Source organism: Megascapheus bottae, chromosome 2, assembly GCF_031878675.1.
Source record: "Megascapheus bottae isolate mThoBot1 chromosome 2, mThoBot2.hap1, whole genome shotgun sequence".
Lineage (NCBI taxonomy): Eukaryota > Metazoa > Chordata > Mammalia > Rodentia > Geomyidae > Megascapheus > Megascapheus bottae.
In genome coordinates this window covers 69222619-69243740 of record NC_143510.1, presented here as the reverse complement: position 1 = coordinate 69243740, position 21122 = coordinate 69222619, and the positions used below count along the sequence as shown (strand labels likewise).

The window sequence follows — 21122 nt, the reverse complement described above, 5'->3', positions numbered from 1 at the left end:
AACTGGAAGTGGTCTTGTGGCTCAAAGTGGTAAAGTACAAGCCTTAAGCTGAAGAGCTCAAGGGCAGTGGCCAGGCCCAGAATGCAAACTTCAAGCCTGACCAAAACAAACAAACAAGTAGTCTTTATTTATTTATTAAGTTTCCAGCCCTATCATCACTTCTTTTCTGATTGTTTTAGAAAGGCTTGAAAATTCTCAGGACTGAAGCCTCTTTATGCAATGCCAAGACACCACAGTTGTCAGGAAGGCAATCTTTTGTGTATATATTTGAGTCAAGTGAAACAGACTACTGATTCCCCACTAAAATTCTGATAAAAGAAAATCCTTTGTGATATTATTAGACCTGAATGAAGAATTGAGTCCTGTTGTAAGGCTCTGTCAAACCATATCTCTAACTCTTTGAGCCTTTGGAATGTGCCCGAGAGTGGGATCTTCATTAGTCATAACTGAAAAATACCAAGTGGTACTGAAATACATCTTATACACTTACCACTAGACTCCCACTCTGTTTCTAAGTGAATTTAGTTCATGTATATTCTTATAGAAACCGAATTGAAGTTAATGAGAAGATACTTATGACTGAAAGATGTTAGGACTTCTGTCTTATATAGAAAAAAATATTCACAAGATTCTCTAAGATGAATCAATAGGAAGCATAAGTATGATATCTAAAACTATTACGATGGCACATCAACCTATGCTTCAACATATTAAGATAAGATCTATAGTAAGATACTTCATTAAGTCTATTAGCTTACAAAATGTACCTTTGAACACACTTGTGTAATAGGTGGTGGGAAGCTGATATGTGTGTCCATGTTTGTTTAAGTGTGTACAATTTGTTAATGATAATGTATATTAATGTCAGTAGAAATAAAAATAAGATTCCTGCTGTCATGGAAAGCTCTCAAGTACAAGCAACTTAGAATAAATATTGACAAAATGAATTCAGTTTGGTATACCCACCCCCCACCTCCGCCCCCACCCATACATACACACACAAGCAATTCCTACATTCGGAAACATGGTGAGTATTTAAACATGGAACTTATGGTGCTGTACTCAACAGATCTATAACTGAAAAGAAAAAGGATATACATAAAGAATTGAAAAAGAGACTTAGAAAATAAAGATTCAGACAAGGACAGGAATTCTGAGGTCAGAATAGATTGCAGGATTGAACAGGTTATAGGATTGAAGCGGAAGGAACACCTAAGTAAAGAGAGTATCTAATCTGTGAGGAGAGGGTGTTGAGTTTGAATGCAGGGCCAAGCACTGTCCCTGAGCCTCTCTGTGCTCAAGACTAGTGCTTTACTGCTTGAGGCACAGAGCTTCAAACCTCGATCCTCAGATCTTAGCCTCCAGTTTAGCTAGGATTATAAACCTGGGCTATCAGCTCCTGGCTGGAAATCTTATTTCTGAGAGAGCACAATTTTAATGATAAAATTATTTTCTGTGAACATTAAGTTGAGTATTGCTTCATTCCTGGATTACACAAGACTCGGACCCTTCCATATATATATATATCCTACCAGAGATGTCAAACCGCACAACCAACAATAACAACAAAATAGAATATTAAAAAGAATACTAAAATTTCAGATAAAGTCTCTTCATCATTTTCCTAGAACATCACACTGTGCCTTCCCTACTAATTTAATTTATCAGAGATCTGTGACTTTTGAATCACAGCTAATTGTAAAGCCTTCAAAATTAGCAGAAATCTTCCATTATGGGTCCTGTGATTATGTTTATTAGTATTTGTCATTTGGTAATAATGGCATTACAGTGTAATTGCATGCATTTTAACAGCTGTGTTATTCCCAATCAATTGGAGAGGGCTATAAACTGAGTTTCTTATATCAACAGAGATTTCTTAAGCAAAGTAAACAGTAACAGTCAATTTTATTTGAAGGGATTTTGCAGGAATCAGTGTAACTATATAATTACTTCACTGCTTTTCATGTCATTGTAGTTTCTTATAAATTTAGATAAATAGTTGTGGTATTTCTCTAAGTAATAGCATTGTCAAAATAATGTATGAAAGCTTTTTGCATGTGGTTCACTGGTTTACAAATTTAATGCTGTTTTTCTTAATTTACAGCAAAATACTAAACGGTAATTGTTAGAAAATTTTATCTTATATACCCCACTTGATTAATTATGTGCTTTTATTTCTGAGTTCACTCAGATTTATACATGCTAATGTAAGCTGGGTGCTCATGGCTTACTTCTGTTACCTAGCTACCCAAGAAACTAAGATCTGAGGACCACAGCTCCAAACCAGCCTGGCAGAAAAGTCCTTGAAACTCTTATGTGCAATAAACTATGAGAAAATGGGAAGTAGGACTGGGCTCAAAGTGGTAGAGCTCTAACCTTGAGCAGAAGAGCCAGGAAACAGCACCTAGGGCTCAAGTTCAAGCACAGGACTGACCGAAAAACAAACAAAATGAAGACAACATACTGTACTGAAGAGCTGACCTGTAACTGAGATTGAAGGATTAATGGCTGCTGTGTGAAGGACAGTAGAAAATGGATTCTGAGGAAACATAGAACTATGCGTAAGACAGAATGTTCGTGGGTTGTGTTTTAAAAATGAGCAGTGCGTTGAAGATCCAGTGAGGCAGTCAGGATGCAGTGAATTTGGAGGTGTAGGCAAGACTGAGAGTAATGCTGTAATCCGAAAGACAAAGTAAGTAATTTGAATTTTATTATCAGGCATTAGGAATGAAGGATATAATCCATATCAAATAGAGAAGTCTGCAGAAGCAAGTAGATGAGGAAGACAGGAGATCACATAGAGTAGTATTAAGAATACTCTAGGAGTTTCTATGGTAAAGATATTGAGTGGGAGCAGTCAAGACTGTGCTACCCTTAGGGCTAGTTTTGAGGAAGAAGCATTGAAAAGGAGTACATAGTGTTTGAAAGGAGATAGCTAAAAGACTGACAAAAATTTCCCCTTTAGTAAATGTTAGAATTTTTTTCTAAAATGAATAATAGCAAGAGAAAGACAACTTGGAGCTATAGAAAACGATAGTTAATTTCTTTGAAATTTTACTGCAGTTTATTTTTGGAATTCTTTTTTTCCATGTATTTTTATTGTAATTAATAGAAGGGTTACATTGTATTCACCAGATAGAAGATGCATTACTTCTCACTCATTGATAACCTTTCTCATATTTTTGTCCCCGTACTAAATCCACTGGCACAACGATGTTCATTGCAGCACTATTTACCATCGTGAAGACTGGATCAATGGTAGTTAATTTCTTTACAGTTTACACCACCTGTCCCTCCTTTTTTTTTCTTTAAAAACACTGGACATTAATTTGTTTATTTGAAATAGGAAAGGGAAGGGGGAAAGACAAGATGATTGGGAGGGGGTGGAGAGAAGGAACTAAGGAGAAAAACATGAGAAAGGGTATCGATATGTGAGAAGTAATGCACCTACTACATTACAAATGTAACTGTAATCCCTCTGTACATTATCCTGACAATTAAAAAACACTGGAATTTTTTCTTTTATTTGTTTGTTTATGGAATTTTTTTTATCAGACTAGAATCTTTGTATTTTTCTCAATGTGTCATTCAAGTCACTGAAAGTTCTATGGGAGGCTACCATTTTTCTTTTGTGTATGCGTGTGTGTGTCATGGGGGTTGAACTCTGGGCTTGGGCGCCGTCGCTGAGCTCTTCAGCTCAAGCTACCGCCCTACCCCTTGAGCCACAGCGCCTCTTCTTGTTTTCTAGTGATTAGTTGGAGATAAAAGTCTCATTTTCTTTAGTGACCAGGCTGGTTTTGAACCGCGATCTTCGGATCTCAGACTCCTGAATAGCTAGGATTAGAGGCGTGAGCCATGGTGCCCGGCTCCATAACACCTTCAGTGTGTTTCTCTTCTCTAGTTTCTCTTCTTCAAACTGTGAATTGTTGCTATAAGAAAATTTCGGCATAGTAATCGTTTGTGAGGAACTCAGAACACAAAGATACAAAAACTTCCCTGTCTACATCTGTCAAAAAGATTACCAACAGGCAAAAAGCAACTGGGTTTTAATAGGGGTTGGCTTAGGTCATGGGAGCCGGCCAACTATGAAGAGCTCGGTGCCTATGAATGACCAGAGCAGCTTGCTCTGTTATTTGAGCGCACAAAGAAAAGGCACTATCTGCATCCTTGGAAGTGAACTTTTTCCAAAAATGGATCTTTCAGCACTTTGATCTTGATCTTGTCACCCTCCAGAATTATTAGTAATAGAAGTTTACTGTTTGGCCCCCAATCCAGGGTAATTAATTATGGCAGCAGGAGCGAAGTAAAACATCCTGTTTCTCAGTGATTGGCCCAGAGGCTCCATGTCATCTTTTTCTGTGGCATCTTTTCTGGAGTTCTCATTCAATTCTATCATTTTAAGGGCTACTTATAACTAAGGACATTCAAAAGTGTATGCTGAGAATGTGGCTTAGTGGTAGAGTGCTTGCTTGTCTAGCATGCATAAATCCCTGGGTTCAATTCCTCAGTACCACACAAATAGAAAAAGCTAGACGTGGCTCTGTGGCTCAAATTAGTAGAGTGCTAGCCTTGAACAATGAAGCTCAGGGACAGTGCCAAAACCTTGAATTCAAGCCCCAGAAGAGGAAAAGAAAAAGAAAAAAATCTTGCTGAAGCCCAGATTTTCATTGAAGTATGTCTTTTTATTGTAATGTACAGAGGATTTACAGTTACATTTGCCAGTTCTGAAAAGTAAGGAAGACACATATTTGGAGGCATCTGCAACATATTGGAAAAGGTTTTCTAGTGGTAGATATGTAATGTGGCTGGGAGAAACCATGTTTTATGTAGCTAGCGGGAAAATATCATTACTAAAAATGTAAATAAATTGTCCTCTTCTAAATGATACAAACCTGTGCCAAAAGGCTTACAGATGTTTCTAGGTCAAATGGCTTTTAAGATCTCTTTTATAATTACATGTATTACTTATTTAATTTTCCTCTGCTTCCTTTCCTTTCCTTACACAAATTAGTTATATGTCTCTCCAATCTGAGACAATAGTTACAAATGAGAAGTTAAAAATGGTTCTGTGTGAGTCAGTGTTTCAATAATCCAAAAATAGTTTTCTGAAACATATTATTTCACATAATATTTTTAAAATTTGAATAATTTTAAGGGCTTAAGAGAGATTTATTGAAAACTATCTCTTGAAGAGTACATGCTTTTTAGTGACAAGTCAAAATTTAAAGAGAGAAGGCAGAATTTTCAGTTTTATTTCTAACTTATTATATACTTAAAGTCTTCATGAAATGAAAATTAGAATTTCAAGGGAATCCATATGCTCCAGTAACCTTTCTGCTTCTGTCATTAGACATTATTTAGCTATGATTTATTTCAAAACCAAACAGTTATGAAATCATCATGCAAGTATAGTTAAGATTAAACATTTTTACTTCTACATTTTAAAAAATCTCATTTCTCAAGAAAGAGAAGTCATGGTCAAAAGGTAGGAAATTATTTCCTTTCAAGGGCATTACATTTGAGGATAAAATAATATCTTTTCTTATTCTGGAGAAAAACCTAGCAGGAGATAACACAGGACAGGACAAGTTGGATTCCATTTTAATAGGTTAACTTCTTTACAATATATATTCAAATAAGTGTCCAAAATAAAATTTTAATTTCTTTTCTAAGGGAAGAATTCATGACATATTTTAAGAAACTACTCAGTCTAAGACTAGGTCTAACAACAACAAAAAGAAAACTGAAAATATATTCCATCAACAGGAAGTTTTATAGTGGCCATTATTTTCAGAAAGCTTTTATTGGATAGTTTAATTAAGTTCCCACTAAATCTATAGCAATATTAAGATTTTTGTCTCTTATGATCATCTCTTATGATTGTCTCAGGAGTAGTAAATGCAGGTTTGTAGTCAAATATACAAAGTTTCCATATGAAAACAAGTGATATGTCAATCATTTCCTTAAAATATATTTCCAGACTTTTCTGATGACATTCCACTACTCTATCCTTAGCAAATGGATGATGACAGTAAGAATGCAGCCACAACCACAGGCATGACAGAGAAATTAAAAGGCTTAGGGTTTTCTTGTTGACAGTATACAGATCACACCACATCAAAGCAAAATTCATAGTCAAGCCCTTCAGGGTACCACAAACTAACTTATTTGCATTGGATCTGTGAACATATTTTTTCCTCTCAAACATCTGAAGGTAGTGCTATCACTGTGTAAGTTTAATGGGTAGGGAATTAAATTTCAGAAATAGATTCAGGCTGTACATCTGGCATATATCAGAATCCAGATGAAAAATCTAGGCATCTTGGTTCCAATGCTTCTATTGGTAACTGACTTCTCCACATTAATATCAATACTGAACTCCATGATGAAAACTCAGCTTCTTTACTGAATTTCTGCCCGCAAAAAAAATGCTGGGTAAATTCGGCTGTCTTTTTTTAACCCTACTCTCTGAGACAATTACATAATGTAGCACTGAGCATTACAGAATGAGGTCATGATGTTGTCTTAGGAAACTCCAAAAATCACAAAACAGAAAAGCATTTAGAAGAAGGGAAATCGACTGAAGTAGTGATTACTTGAACAGAAATATAAATTTTCTGGGAAAAGCTCTATCTATCTAAATCCACTGATTATTCCCTAGAGTTCCAGTGGAGACACCTGCGCTAGCGAGGCAGGTGTTCATTCAGTGGAGTCAAAGTCCTAGCTTCTTTCTCTTTCATTTGTACTTTACTTAATTTCCAGAAAGGATTATGAGCCACCTACTTTTGTCTTTCTAGCAGACCCAGATGTATTTCTCTAGTTTGATATATAATTTTACTAACATTTTTGCCAGGACTGGCATTGACCTTTAACCTTTACCTCACAAGTAGCTAAGATTATAGGCATATATGACCATCACTGTTCCTATGGACTTCTTGTTGCTACTGATATGAGTGGGCTTCAGGTTAATAATTCCATGAACATACTTTGAATAAATTCACCCCTTACATTGCTATAGTGGTCTTCCTTCTTCCTCATCTTTAATGTTTTTGTGGGGGTAATTGTGCTATATTTATGCATGTAGAATCGTATGACATTTATGTATACACACTTTTTTCATATTTATGTTCTATTACCATCATCACCATAATCACCATGATCCTCACCGTCATCAGAAATAAGGATGGTGTTTTCTAAAAAAAATCTAAAGGTAGAACTTTTTTACATCCCTACTTACCACTCTTGTGCATATATTCCAAGGATTGTAAATCAAGACATGAGAGAATTAGTAAATATCAATCCTGAAAATATCAATGTTACTTACAATTCAAATATAGTCAAGCTTCAGAATCAGCATAAGTGTCCAATACTGAATAAAAAAGGAAAACATTATTTTCCATGTACATATTTATGTAAAACATTATAACATATACATATTGTATAATGTATATCTGTCTCATCATCTAGCTGAAATCTGTCTTCCTAGCCTATTGTTACTTAACACATGTGCAATCTTATCTGTGCCTTTGTATCATTTCATTAATAATGACATGTACTATTGGATATTAATTTAAGTTACTAATAGGTAACCATCTATGAAATATCGAGGTAGTATCACTATTCATCCTTATGCTTTATAATCTAAAAGCTCCAAAATTAGCTACATGTACTATTGGATATTAATTTAAGTTACTAATAGGTAACCATCTATGAAATATCGAGGTAGTATCACTATTCATCCTTATGCTTTATAATCTAAAAGCTCCAAAATTAGGTAGATGGACATCAATTTATTTTACAGAAAGAATGATAAGCAATTTTCCTAAGTTGAAGGGACTAGAATTTTGAGGAACAAAACTTGAATCTATTCTTGTGATTATTGAGCTGTCTATTTTTCCCATATATTTTTATTGTAATTAATATAAGGGTTACATTATATTCACCAGATAGAGGGTACATTAATTCACATACATTGATACCCTTTCTCATGTCTTGGTCCCCATTTCCCTCCCCCCACTCCCACCCCTCATCTTGTTTTCCCCTCTTCCCTAATAAATTTCAAATAACCAAATACAAATATATCCAATATATCAGATAACAAAGTGAGATACTGTAACAATATGATATAACCAAGGGACAGCAAAAGAGATGAGAGATAACATAGTACCATAAGAACAACAATCACTCATTATATGGCTTATGTTTCTATATCCTGGAGGTCCTTTCATTTAGCATCATTCTATATGGCCTTATATATCTAGGTTTTGTTTTATTGTAAATCTGCTAGGAGAGCCCAAGGTTTCTACTGATTATGACAAATGAGGGAAACCATTGAGCCTATGTTACTCTGAGTGTGGCTTACTTCACTTAATATGATTTTTTCTAAGTCTTTCCATTTCCTTACAAATGGGGTGATGCCATTCTTTCTGACAGCAGCATAGAATTCCATTGTGTATAAATACCTCATCTTGTTGATCCACTCATCAACTGAGGGGCATCAGGGTAGGTTCCATATCTTTGCTATGGTAAATAGTGCTGCAATGAACATCGTTGTGCTGGTGGATTTAGTATGTCCTTCTTTCTGTACTATTAGGTAAATGCCAAGTACTGATATTGCTGGATCATAGGGGAGTTCTATGTTTAGTCTTTTGAGGAATTGCCATACTGTTTTCCATAGTGGTTGAATGAGTTTGCACTCCCACCAATAGTGTGGTAATGATCCCTCCTGGCCACATACCCTCCAGCATCTGTTGTTATTAGATTTCTTGATCATGGCCATTCTAACTGGAGTGAGATGGAATCTTAGAGTTGTTTTGATTCGCATTTCTTTTATGGCCAGAGATGTTGAGCATTTCTTCATGTGTCTATAGGCCATTATTATTTCTTCTTCAGAGAAGACTCTTTAAGTCTTTGGCACATCTTTTAATGGGATGGTTGTTTCTTTGGAGATTAGTTTTGGTGTGATTCAATTTTTTGAGCTGTTGATATATTTTAGATATAAGGCCTCTGTCCATTGTGTGGTTAGTGAACATCTTCTCCCACTCTGTAGGCTTTCTTGTTAGTTTGCTAGCTATATCCTTTGCCAGACAGAAGCTCTGCAGTTTAATACTTGTCCAGACTTGTCCAGACTTTCTCTGATTTGTTGTGTTTCTGGGTCCTTATTAAGAAAGTTTTGACCTGTGCCAAGAAGACCTAGTGTATCTCCTATTCTTTCTTGTAAAGTTTTCAGTGTATTTGCTTTTACCTCAAGGTCTTTGAACCATTTGGAGTTAATCCTGGTGCAGGGTGACAAGGGTGACAAGGAAGGGTCCAACTTTAGTTTTCTGCAGGTACTTAACCAGTTCTGCCAGCACCACTTATTGAAGAGGCTGTCTTTCTTTCATTCTATTTTTTTGGCTCCCTCATCAAAGATTAGGTGGCCATATGTCTGTGGGTCTGGGTCCTCAGTTCTATTTCATTGGTCTTCTGGCCTGTTCTTGTGCCAGTACCAAGATGTATTGGTCACAATGCCTCTGTAATAGAGTCTGATGTTTGGTTTTGAAATTCCTCTTGCACTGTTCTTTCTTCTCTGAACTGTCTATTTTTAATGTGTGCAATTTTTTTACAGGCTTGAAGTAGAACTGGAGGGTACCTGCCAGGTCCCTGGGGACAATGCCTCAGCTGTATCATCCACAGTACTGCAATATCAACTTTATTTTTCAGAGATTCAATTCTTTAGTAGACTAAAAACTCACACAAACAAAAGCAATCTATTTAACAAATGTCAATGTCTTAATATAAGACGGTATCTCCACTTGATTCCACAAAAAGTCCCCTACTTTACTGTATGGAGTAAAGTTCATAATAGATTAAGATGGACATTAGTTTATCAAGTTCCTTTAATATTATTGGTTGTGCTTTATGGTAATGCCAGTGATACAGAAGTGATGAGCAAATTTTCCTTCCTATGAAATGGAAAGGCAGCTAAATAGAATTACATCATAAAAGGATTTAGTAAACGATATGACAGAGTTAAGTGCATGGTGCTGTGGAAGAAAGTGGAGTGATTTATTCTTGCTTGAGGGATGCAGAAAAATCCCTGAGAGGATGAGAAGCCTGAGCTGAGACTCAAAGGTGAATGAAACTTACACAGTGACTAGAGTGCTTGCTAGACATAACAGTCTGTGGTGCATAAGCATTGGGGTATGGAACAGGTGCCTTATTCATTATTCTATCAGTACTTGATTTCTTCTGGGAGCACGATAAAAGCAAAGTGAGCAAAGTTATAGACCTGTATTAGAAAAAAATCTCATGGACAAAGTGGTTTGATGGCCCTTACTTCCAACAATGAGCACTTCACTCTAGAATTTTAAGTATAGCATTTATACAATTTACCTTCATTGGAAATGTACTTTTTCCCCACTAAGCCTAATGTTATAAATTATCATTTGGAGGTCAGTAAAGATGTTTTCTCTCATCAGAGACTACCAGCCTCCCTTCATAAATCTTTTATTTTTGTCAGTACTGGGGATTGAACTCAGGGCCTGGGCACTGTCCTTGGGCTTTCTCAAGAGTAGAGCTCTACCACTTGAGCCACAGTACCATTTCTGGCTTTTTCTATATATATGGTACTGAGGAATTGAACCTGAGTCTTTGTGCATGCTTGGCAAGTACTCCCAGGCCCCTTCGGATATCTTTTCATGCAATTTACTTCAATCCTTGAACCATTTAATAAGTATTTCTATTTTCCTCCAATTCACTAAGTGGCAATCCTGAAAGTCTTCCCTTTTTCCTTTCTCAGTCTTAAAATTTTTCAAAAGAGCTTCATTATAAAGAACAGGTCCCCTGCAATAAGCCTTATTGATTTTGGATATTTATGGTGTGACTTTTGTCAAGTCAACTGAAACTCTTAAAGTCCCAGATGTGCCATCATGACTCTGGTGGAAATAGTGACTGCTAAGAGAACTAAGATGCATTTAAAGAGACAACAGAGCTATTCACATGGGGTCAGATACAGGAAATGTTTGAGGCATGTTAATTATCCTGTTATCATGTAAGTTACTAGACAACCACTTTCTGTTTGCTTTACAGAACACAATGTATTTCTCAGAATGCACAGATGGGCACATGTTTAGATTGAAACAACCTTAAGCCTGTGTATGTCATAGCTTGTGTATTCCCTGGACAAGCTCTTTGTAGTTCCCTGTGGTGTTGAAAAACTGGCATTGTTGTTCCAATTTCTCACCAGACCCCTAGTGCTATGAAAGCTTTGACCTTGATTTATCCATCCTCATGGCCTCCCTGTGCCCTTGCTCACAGTATTTACTCAGTCACTGTTTGTGAAGCAACTAATTGGAAAGCACAAAGCAAAAAACAGTTTTGGATTGGCTTGTGTGCAAATTAAAGGCACAGAAACATAATTCTACACTGTTTTAAAAATTTAAAGAATGAGTTAGCTTCCACGGGAAAGAATTATAAAACTGGTTTGTGTGTTTCTCGTCTCTTCTCTGCCTCCCAGGAAATTTTCCATGCAAAGTTGCCAAGGAAACAATAACAGCTTAAGCCTGGCAGAGGAAGAAGATGCCTCATTAACAAACTCAGCTTTATGATTTGAATGCTGCCTTAGGACCTGGTGTGCTCTGATGAAAGATTATTGCCAGTACACATTGTAAAAAAAAACCCTCAAAACTAAATGATTTTTAAAATGACATTTTTGTCTTTTGCTACACATTCTCTCTTCTGCAAATCAGCTCACCCTCAGATGTTATGTGGTAAGAGACCTGATTGTATTCTATATGAATAATAATTATTCATGCTAAGCATATGTTTGGTGATTTTTTAAAACATGGATACAATTTATTATATAGTGATTATTTTATCAGGTCTTTTTTTACATTTTTTTATTGTTGGGGTAATTTATGGAGGTATCACAGTTACATTCATCACATAGTAGGTATATTTGGTCTTTAATGGAAGGTATTGGCATTATTTCATCAGAAGATTAAACATTATTATACTGTTTACTGTCTATTAAAACATTTTGCATTGTTTTCCCTGTGAACTAGAAACCCTGGGATATATAGAAGCATATTTGCTAATGATTGACCAGTCTTGAGGGCTCAGGGGTATCTATCATTAGTGATGTATGCTAGACTAGAAAGCACGCTAGGCCTACGGCTACAACACTCGAGCTTTCAAAGCTTTTCCCCATCTATTCATCAGCTTTACAGTCTTCAGCAAGTAATTCACTATATATTTAGACATTTAAAAAAGATTCAGTCATTGTGAAAAGATGATTGCCTTGAGCTGTGCTTTCTAAGTGATACATTTGCACAAAGATGGGAACTAGTTCATCCTATGAACTCTGAGCCTCAGTTTTAATATGTATCAATATCAAAACGGAAAATATATGTATTCATTCATTCAGATAGGCAGCCATTCCTTCATTCCAAAAGTATTGATTGAAGACAAGTCATGTGTCTGTCTGTGCTGCAATCTGATGGTTTCCTTGCACCTTTGCTGCATTTTACAAGATGTTTTGATGCTTTACAGGTGTAGCTTCAGGGTTGTCAACAGTGTTCATCTACTGCCATCGCCTGTGTACTTCACCATGCTGTTTGAGCTCTTCTTTCATTAAAGATCTTTATTATATTTGTTGGGTTTGGCCATTTTTCCAGGTGAAAATTTTAACTGTTTCAAAAGGTTGGGAAAGAAAGTCCCCAAAACTTGATTATTAGTTTAAAGAATAATACAAAACTTGAAGATTACCTGAGTTTTGTGACACAAGTGATGGTAGATTTTATTGATTATTTAAAATTTTACTTTCCACTGTTCAATTGAATTTGATGTTAAGATATTTTTATCATTTTTTTTCTTTAACTGGCAGATCCTGTTCCACAGGGATTAAAAAAAATAAAATTTGTAAGAAAGTGACTTTGGTTCTCAATATTTTCTTTTTCCATCTGCATTAGAAGAAACTGGATTTTTATCTGCTCCACTCAATGGCTTGTCCAAAAATCTGAGGAGTTAACCCAAATAACTCTCCATTCACAATGTCTTTCAAGAAAAAATATATCAATTCAAGCAGAAATTCGTAGGGATATAGGACAGTGAGACCTCCAAAGATCTGTTAAATTCAAGGTGGCATTCATTCTAAACCTTCATGGAGATGAGACCATGCCTCTGCTTACCTAAAAGTCTCACTTGGGCATTGAATGCCTTGCCCCTCAGCAACTTAGCTTTGTCGCAAGCTAGATTTCTGCTTTTCACAGGCTTTGTTTCTAGAAGCAGAGCTTTCTTGGGTTAAAAGGCAGCATGATTTGTACGATTTGTTTCAATAACAAGCTAATAAATTCACTTAATATTGTATACCTCGGAGAATGAGGTAAAACTCTTCATCACTAGCCTTTTCTGACTTTTTTGGTGGTACCAGGTTTGAACTCAGGGCATATGGCTGGCTAGGCAGCTTCTTCACCACCTTAGCTTTTAAAATGCTCTGAGGAATGTAAGTTGGTTATATAATTAATAAATAGAGCCTTGTTTGTTTTGCTCTGTACAGATGATAGAAATCTGCATAATAGGTAATGTGTAGTCTCTGTGAGGCAGTAACCACACAGAATAGGCTAGGTTGGCTTACCATGCTTCTTTAAAGGATCAGGAGATAAGGAGAGTTTATTCCAAATGGAATTTGGAGTTATTATGTATACAGACATCATATGGAAGGAAAACAGAATTCTAGCTCCCCAGGTCTTTAAAGAACCAAGATATGACTGAGAGAAATGAAGCCTGGAGAAAAAATTTTTAAAGACTCTAAGAATCATGGAAGGCACTGCAGAGTTGGTGCCTAATTCAATTTCACACCTTAACACTGTAACTCACTGAAATTCTGGAGCTTTAACTGGCCCCCAAACCCACTGGCTGCCCTGTCAGTAAAGAGATGGAACTGAAGATGCCATTGTTTTGGGAAACTATGAGGAGGAAAGTTTCTTGCCTCATTGGTTGCCAGTAAGCAAAGGGGAATCAGTATGCCATTCTCAACTCATGACCTAGCTTGCCCTATTCTAAAAGAATAGCAGACACTTGGACTGGGAGTTTGGCCTAGTGGTAAGAGTGCTTCCCTAGCATGCACGAAGGCCAGGGTTCGATTCCTCAGCACTCCACATACATAGAAAAAGCCAGTGGTGCTGTGGCTCAAGTGGTAGAGTGCTAGCCTTGAGAAAGCCCAAGGACAACGCTCAGGCCCTGAGCTCAAGCCACAGGACTGGCAAAAAAAAAAAAAAAAGCAGACAGGATATTCCATCAAGATTGCAGGATATTCCATCAAGATTGGGGAATTTATTGTTTAGCCTTGTTTGTGTGGCCAAAATATGGACATGATTTAATTTATCAAGTATCAGGGCAAAGCTATTCCTCTAGCATCAGTATTTGAATAGTGTTAGAGTTCTAAAATTATGTTTTCTGAAACCTTTTGTTTAAAACTAGACATATAATTTTCTATTGGATGGACTATAATCTTGTAAATAAGAAAAGAAATAGCTGACTTACAATGCAAGTGCAAGGCCAACATGTGTAAAGCATGTGAAGATTTCCTGGAAAATAATAAATGCAGAATAGCTACCAGCTATTTTATTAGCTGTGTTAGATGTTGGTCATGACCCAACATCTAAAATATAAATATAAAATATAAATTTTGCAACTCAGTTCAAAATAAAGTACCACATTCAATGTTTTAGTCATGTAAATAACATAGCAATAGAAATCTTTAAATCTTTCTAGGAAATTACTGCTTTTACTACTTAATACCCCCTTTGGTTATAGATATGCGTGCTTTTAGATTTGTCGGTCATGGGGCTTGAACTCTGGCCTGGGCTCTTCAGACCAAGGCAACCACCCTATCCCTTTAGCCACAGTGCCGCTTCCAGTTTCCTGGTGGTTAATTGAGATAAGAATCTCACAGATCTTTTTTAGTGTTCCGGCTGACTTTAAACTATGATCCTGGGATCTCAGCTTCCTGACTAGCTAAGATTACAGGCATGTGCTGTGTGCATTTATATAATAATATGGACACTCCTGTCTGAAACATTTTACTTTTGCAGATACATCCTGTAAAAGATCTATGTTTAGTTATTATTTAAGAGCTATGTAGCAACACACATATTAGTTCCTCCTGGGACTTAATTTATCTTACCAGTTAATTGCAATGCATAAATGCATCTGTGAACTTGGATGTTCACTACTCACACCTGAAAGACATTCTTTGTGCAGCAAGTGACAAGCCATGTTCAACTTGGGCATCTAGCCAAGTAGGACACACGTTTTACTTGAAATTGAGCATATGCTCAGAAATGTTTTAGTATTGAATGAATAAAAGAGATAGGAATGTGTATCTGTGCATCCGTTGGCACTATCATTCATAATTTGTGTTAAGTTTACTGTTAAATTTTTCCCCAAGAGCATGAAAAACTTAATGTTAGAGAATTCTAAAAAAAAATTAGCCCAGCTTTTCTGTGAGAGTAAATTATCCTAGGATAGAATTTTTTCATACATTTTATTGTCATTAATAGAAGGGTTATATTATATTCACCAGATAGAAGGTGCATTACTTCACAAACATTGATACCCTTTCTCATGTCTTGGTCTCCATTTCCCTCCCCCAACCCTCATTTTTAAATACATGAAAAAATACACTGAATATACACTTAATTTTTTATTTTGTTTCAGAGCTCCTTGAGAATTTCTGTGGTTATTACTATACAATATAGAATTTACTTCTATTCCTATTAAGAGACATGTGTTTTCTCACAATCTAACATCTCTTTCTTTGCATTAAGCTTTGCAATAATCTTTCACACAAATAGAACTTTATTTCACGACCATATGGATGTTTCATCAAACACCATTAACCATATATTTATTTTCTATTATTTTTGTATTTTGACCACTTTATTACCCAGTGTTTTAAGTTCATTCCTAGACACTCAAAACATCCTAAAAATTATATGTATGTTTAAATTCAATAGAGATAATTCATTTTGTTTGCTAATTTCAGTTTCACATTTTTATCCAGAGGGACTCAATTTACTTAAACATTTAATAAGTATATTAAAGAATTTGAGTACACAATTTGATTATTTTTGTAGTTTTTAGAAATACTAGAATTTGAATTCAGGGCTTTGTATATGTCAGATAAGTACTAAGAATCTCCTATTTAACCTGTATAGCTTATATGGTAGGTCCATATCACTATGCCCATCTTTTTATTTATTTATTTTTTATTATCATAATGTATTGAGGGGTTACAGTTACATTTGTAAGGTAGTGGGTGCATTACTTCTTGAATATTGTTACCCTTTCCCATGTTTTTCTCCCACTTTCTCTCCCCCCACCCCTCACAAATTGTACAGTTCATTTCCAACATATTGTCTCATGAGTATCACTGTTACACTGGTTCATCCTTTGTCCTTTGACTCATCATCTTGTTTTTTCCCCTTCCCTTCTCTGATTCAAATAAGCAAATAAATGTACATACAATTCACCAGAAACAAAGTCAGATACAGCAGCAACATAGGATAAACTATAAGGGAAAGGAAAAAGAAAAAGAGAAAAAAGAAAAAAACAGTAAAGAAATATCTTCACATAGAACATTAAAAACAACAATTACAAGGATAAATCTCTTCTTTCCCTATTTTAGAGGTCATTTTGCTTTGCCTCTTCCAATATGGCCATAGGTTCATAGCTTTTGAGTTATTACACTCTTCTGCTAGGGAAATTCTGAACACATACTAATTATTACCAATGAATGAAATGGGAAGCTTTTGTTCCTTTGGTTCTGGCTTACTTTGCTTAGTATGATTTTTCCAAGTCTCCATTTTCTAACAAATTTGCAAATGTCAGTCTTTCTGATGGGAGCATAGAATTCCATTGGGTATGTATACATCCTTTGGATCCATTCATTTACTGAGAGGCATCTGGGTTGGTTCCATAGCTTAGCTATGGTGAATAATGCTGCCATGAATATGGTTATGCTGGTAGGTTTAGTAGGGCCTTGTTTCTGGGCATTTGGGCAAATGCCCAGGAGTGGGATTACTGGATCATAGTGGAGCTTTGTGTTTACTCATATGAGGAACTGCCACAGTGCTTTCCATCTTACACCCATCTTTTAAATCATTTAGTATAGTTGCTAACATTGTGCCTGAGTTGTCATCAAACTGTAATTCTCCTAATGATCACTGCTTGAGTAAAAAAAAAAATGTCTGCCATCTCATTCAGGCTGATTTCATTCTTTATAGCTTACACAATGTTGGAATAGAGAATTTCAGGGGTCTACTACAAATAGTCCTTTGTAAATGTACCTAGTAATGCATATAAAACTAGTATTGTGACTTTTGAGAGCTAGAAAGTTGTCTTACACTAAATTTTAGAAAAAGAAAATGCATCTGGTTTAAATTGTTTTCAGATGACAAAGTCACAGCATAGATATTAATGGGCTCTGTATTTCCTTTTTATGGCAGGGACTTGAATAATTTAAAGCAATTTCATAAACATACTTTGAAATTAAAATGGGGAGGAAATGGAGTTCTTCAGAAGGATTCAGAATTGGGAAAATACACCCATATTTATGAGACATGTATGTACATAAGACATACTATTACAGAGAAGATAATATAATGATTTTCTTGGCAAGTATTATTGTGATTGCCTAATCAGTTTTGACTTTTAGTGGAATATGCATATGGAAATCCATCCTCCCCTGAGTTCCTCCTCAAAGTCTGCTTCTTCTGAAGCAAAAGTTCATTCTTTTCCTTTTCCTTCTTTCTCTCCTGCCATAAATATTTGTCACCTGCTCATGTCAAGTCTATATTGTGTTGACTTCCCATTTTTAAAATACTAATATGATTAGTATGACTTAGATGAATTAGCATGGGTTCTTTTATTGCTAATTAGTCATTAGGTTTTATTTTAATAATAAATAGTTATTCTTCAATCCTGAGTTAGCCATCTTTCTTGTTGACTTTGTCTCAACTCTGTTTCCTAAGCTTTCTATCTCTTAATGAGATAGGGAGGTAAGTAGTGATTGGATTCATAAGGAAGAGTCTAGCAAAAGGATTTGCTCTGTTGAGCAGACAGTTGTTTATACTCATGGGTATTTTGATTTATTTTTCCATTTTAGAGGAATGTGAGATGGCTTAAAAGTTATATCATTTGAAAATATTTAAAACTTGTAATATTTTACTATACAATCTGGAATTCTAATTCAGAATAAGTTAGGTGGGCAAGGTTATAATAATCACCATCTATAAACACAAGCTCTCTAATTTATTCTATTATTATTCATTTGTCCATTTAAAAATTACCCTTACATATTTGTAGTAAGGGCTTTCAAATTAACACTTCAATTTATATGTACAATACATCTTGACCACTGAAAAAGGTAATCATTTCTCAACTGATTATTCTAGATTACATTGATCTCTGTAAAAGACCAGCTAATCAATTTTTACCATTTTATATCTTATACATAGACTATTTAGACTATATATACATATATCTTTTTATCTTATATGTAGACTAACAGAAATTTACAAGTAATAGAATTTTTGCCATGCTAATATTATTGAAAATAATATGTTAATTGCAGTTATTTTGTTCTCTTCTATGCTCACTTCAGCTCTTTAGAGACAGACATCTGTTTTCCTGTCTAGAAATATATTATTTGCATATTTCAAGCATAATTAACCTGTTTATTTTTTCTTTTTATAGACTAGAAAGAGGAAGAGGAAATACATATGTTTCTAGATGCATGTTACCTGTTTAGTATTATAGTATTCCAGATTGTTACAAAAGAGAATAAAAAGTAACTGAATTGCAATGTCTGACTTTGAAACTAAAGGTAGTATTACTCTGGCAGAGGAGGTAATTGGGGATGCTTTTTTCTTCTGAGTAGCATTTTACAATCACCACCTCTCTTCTTTTCAGGATATCGAATCCCTAACAGGAGGGCTGGCTGGTTCTAAGGGGGCAGATCCACCGGTAAGTTACATTGTTCCTTCAATTCAAATGTTGAATGATCTACACAAAAGATCATTAGAGAGTTGATGAACACTTTTTATAATATGTAGATGCTTTTTTGAAATACTGCTATTGTAGAAACAGATACAAAAGTATGACCTTGCTTTGAAGTGTGGTCTGCCACATACTTACATTGTACAAATTCAAAGGGGATACACAGTTGATTAATTCTTGTCAAGTGTAAACAGAATTGTTAGGGTGAAAGAGCCTAGTTTCTTGGGGATAAGTGTACAGTTATTTAGTGTCTTTTAGGATTGAACAGTTTCCTGTAGCATATTACCAAAGGTTATGCAACAAATGATTTTCTTTAGATTTTTTAAGGCATATCAACAGGAGAACTATCATGAGGGAAGTGTGGAGATGAAATGGTCATGTAACCAGGGTTACGTCATTCATTAAAAATAAAGTCTTGGAGGTGGGATATAGTTCTGTGGCAGAACAGTTGTTTAGTAGCTGTAAAGCCCAGCAATCGAACTTGAGATTTTCATAAAGGAAAAACTACTCTATTTACCTCCAGGTTAGAAAACTGCAAGTCAAGAAATTTTTACCCAGTTGTACATACATTAAATTTCAGTTGAAGTTCTGTATTATTTTTCCATCCTTTAAGAGATATAATAGACTACTAAAATGCTATTTTCCATGTCTAAAGTTAAGTATTTTATAGAAATGTTTTGAATGTATTACTAAAATCATATTAGGATGAAATATTTATTGGTTAAAAAATTCAAAGGTCTTCAATTATTCATTGAACAGAATCTAGCAAATCCTAAAGAAATGGTTTCTTATGAGGATACACAGCTGAGAAGAAATTTCTTTACCAATATACTAGAAAGCTAAGATAAATTCTTAACAAAAACACTAGGTTATTCAAACTGAAATTTCTGTTCTGGGTGCACATACTGTTTTATTTCTAGAGCATTAGGAAAAAATGAAAAGCTTGTCTTACTTCAAATAGTAAGGCATATATAAGATATTGTGTCAGATACATAGATGACATTATCAACAATTTTGCATAACTGGTGAGCATAAATTTGAGGAACTCAAGGATATTTGGCATTTATATTTTAACAATAGATGGTGAGCAGGATTTTTGAGACTTCAATCAATCTCAGTTTCAATTACATTAATACAAGATTGCTGCTCATTCATAAATTTTCTATGGTAATTTAAGATGTTTTACAATGGTTTTCTTCTGCAAAAAAATTCTAAGAAATGTATTTTAAGTTCAAAAGCTGGACATTAACTGCAAAACTACGTAGATTATGCAGAATTTTTCTAAACCTAGAAAAATAATCCATCAACAGAAAATATCAGTTATATATTAACTTAAAGCTGTCTCTGAAAAATTGCATCCATGTTGCATCTTTATTTGGTGCATGTTTTCCAGTCACAGCAGTTATGCTAGGAAGATAGAAGGTAGCTCACAGATAGAGTTCTTGCCTACTGCTCAGGGTCCTGTGTTTGATTCCTAGCACTGCCAAACTTCCAAAAATGTAGCATATGTTTACATAGTAAAATAATATAAACTGATTACTTAATCAAAGTGGTTAAATAAAACCTTTGAAAATACATTTGAACTCCATATACTTAGGCACTAAATCTGTAGATGCAAATTCAAATAAAAAACTATCTTTTAAATTTAATTTTTTTATTGTCAGGGTAATGTATAGAGGGGTCACAGTTATATTCACCAATAGTAGGTGCATTACCTCTTACACACTGATACCCCTTCTCATGTTTTTGTCCCCATTTCCCTCCCCCACCCCCTTCCTAATCATCTTGTTTCCCCCTTCCCTTTCCTATTTCAAATAAACAAATAGATGTATATACAATTTACCAGGTAACAAAGTCAGATACTGTAACAATATGAGATTAACCAAAGGGCAACAAAGAGAAGAGAAATAACATAGTACATTAAGAACAACAATCACAAAAGATAAAGCTCTTGTTTCCATATCCTGGAGATCCTTTCATTTAGTCTCATCCTATATAACCTTATGTACTAAAACCATTTACAAAAGGAATTACCCCAGGTACCAGTGGCTCATGTCTGGAATGTTAGTTACTTAGGAGGC

General features: G+C 35.1%; 1 protein-coding gene across 11 annotated transcripts in view; it reads left to right on the top strand.

The window, feature by feature from the left end:
* Nucleotides 1–21122, top strand: part of Ppfia2 (PPFI scaffold protein A2) — a 295042-nt gene that overhangs the window by 35396 nt on the left and 238524 nt on the right. For all 11 annotated transcript variants that reach the window (XM_090328326.1, XM_090328325.1, XM_090328319.1 and 8 more), the window contains exon 3: nucleotides 18955–19008. In XM_090328326.1, coding sequence (XP_090184452.1) covers nucleotides 18955–19008 — 54 coding nt within the window. The remainder of the gene's footprint in view (nucleotides 1–18954; nucleotides 19009–21122) is intronic.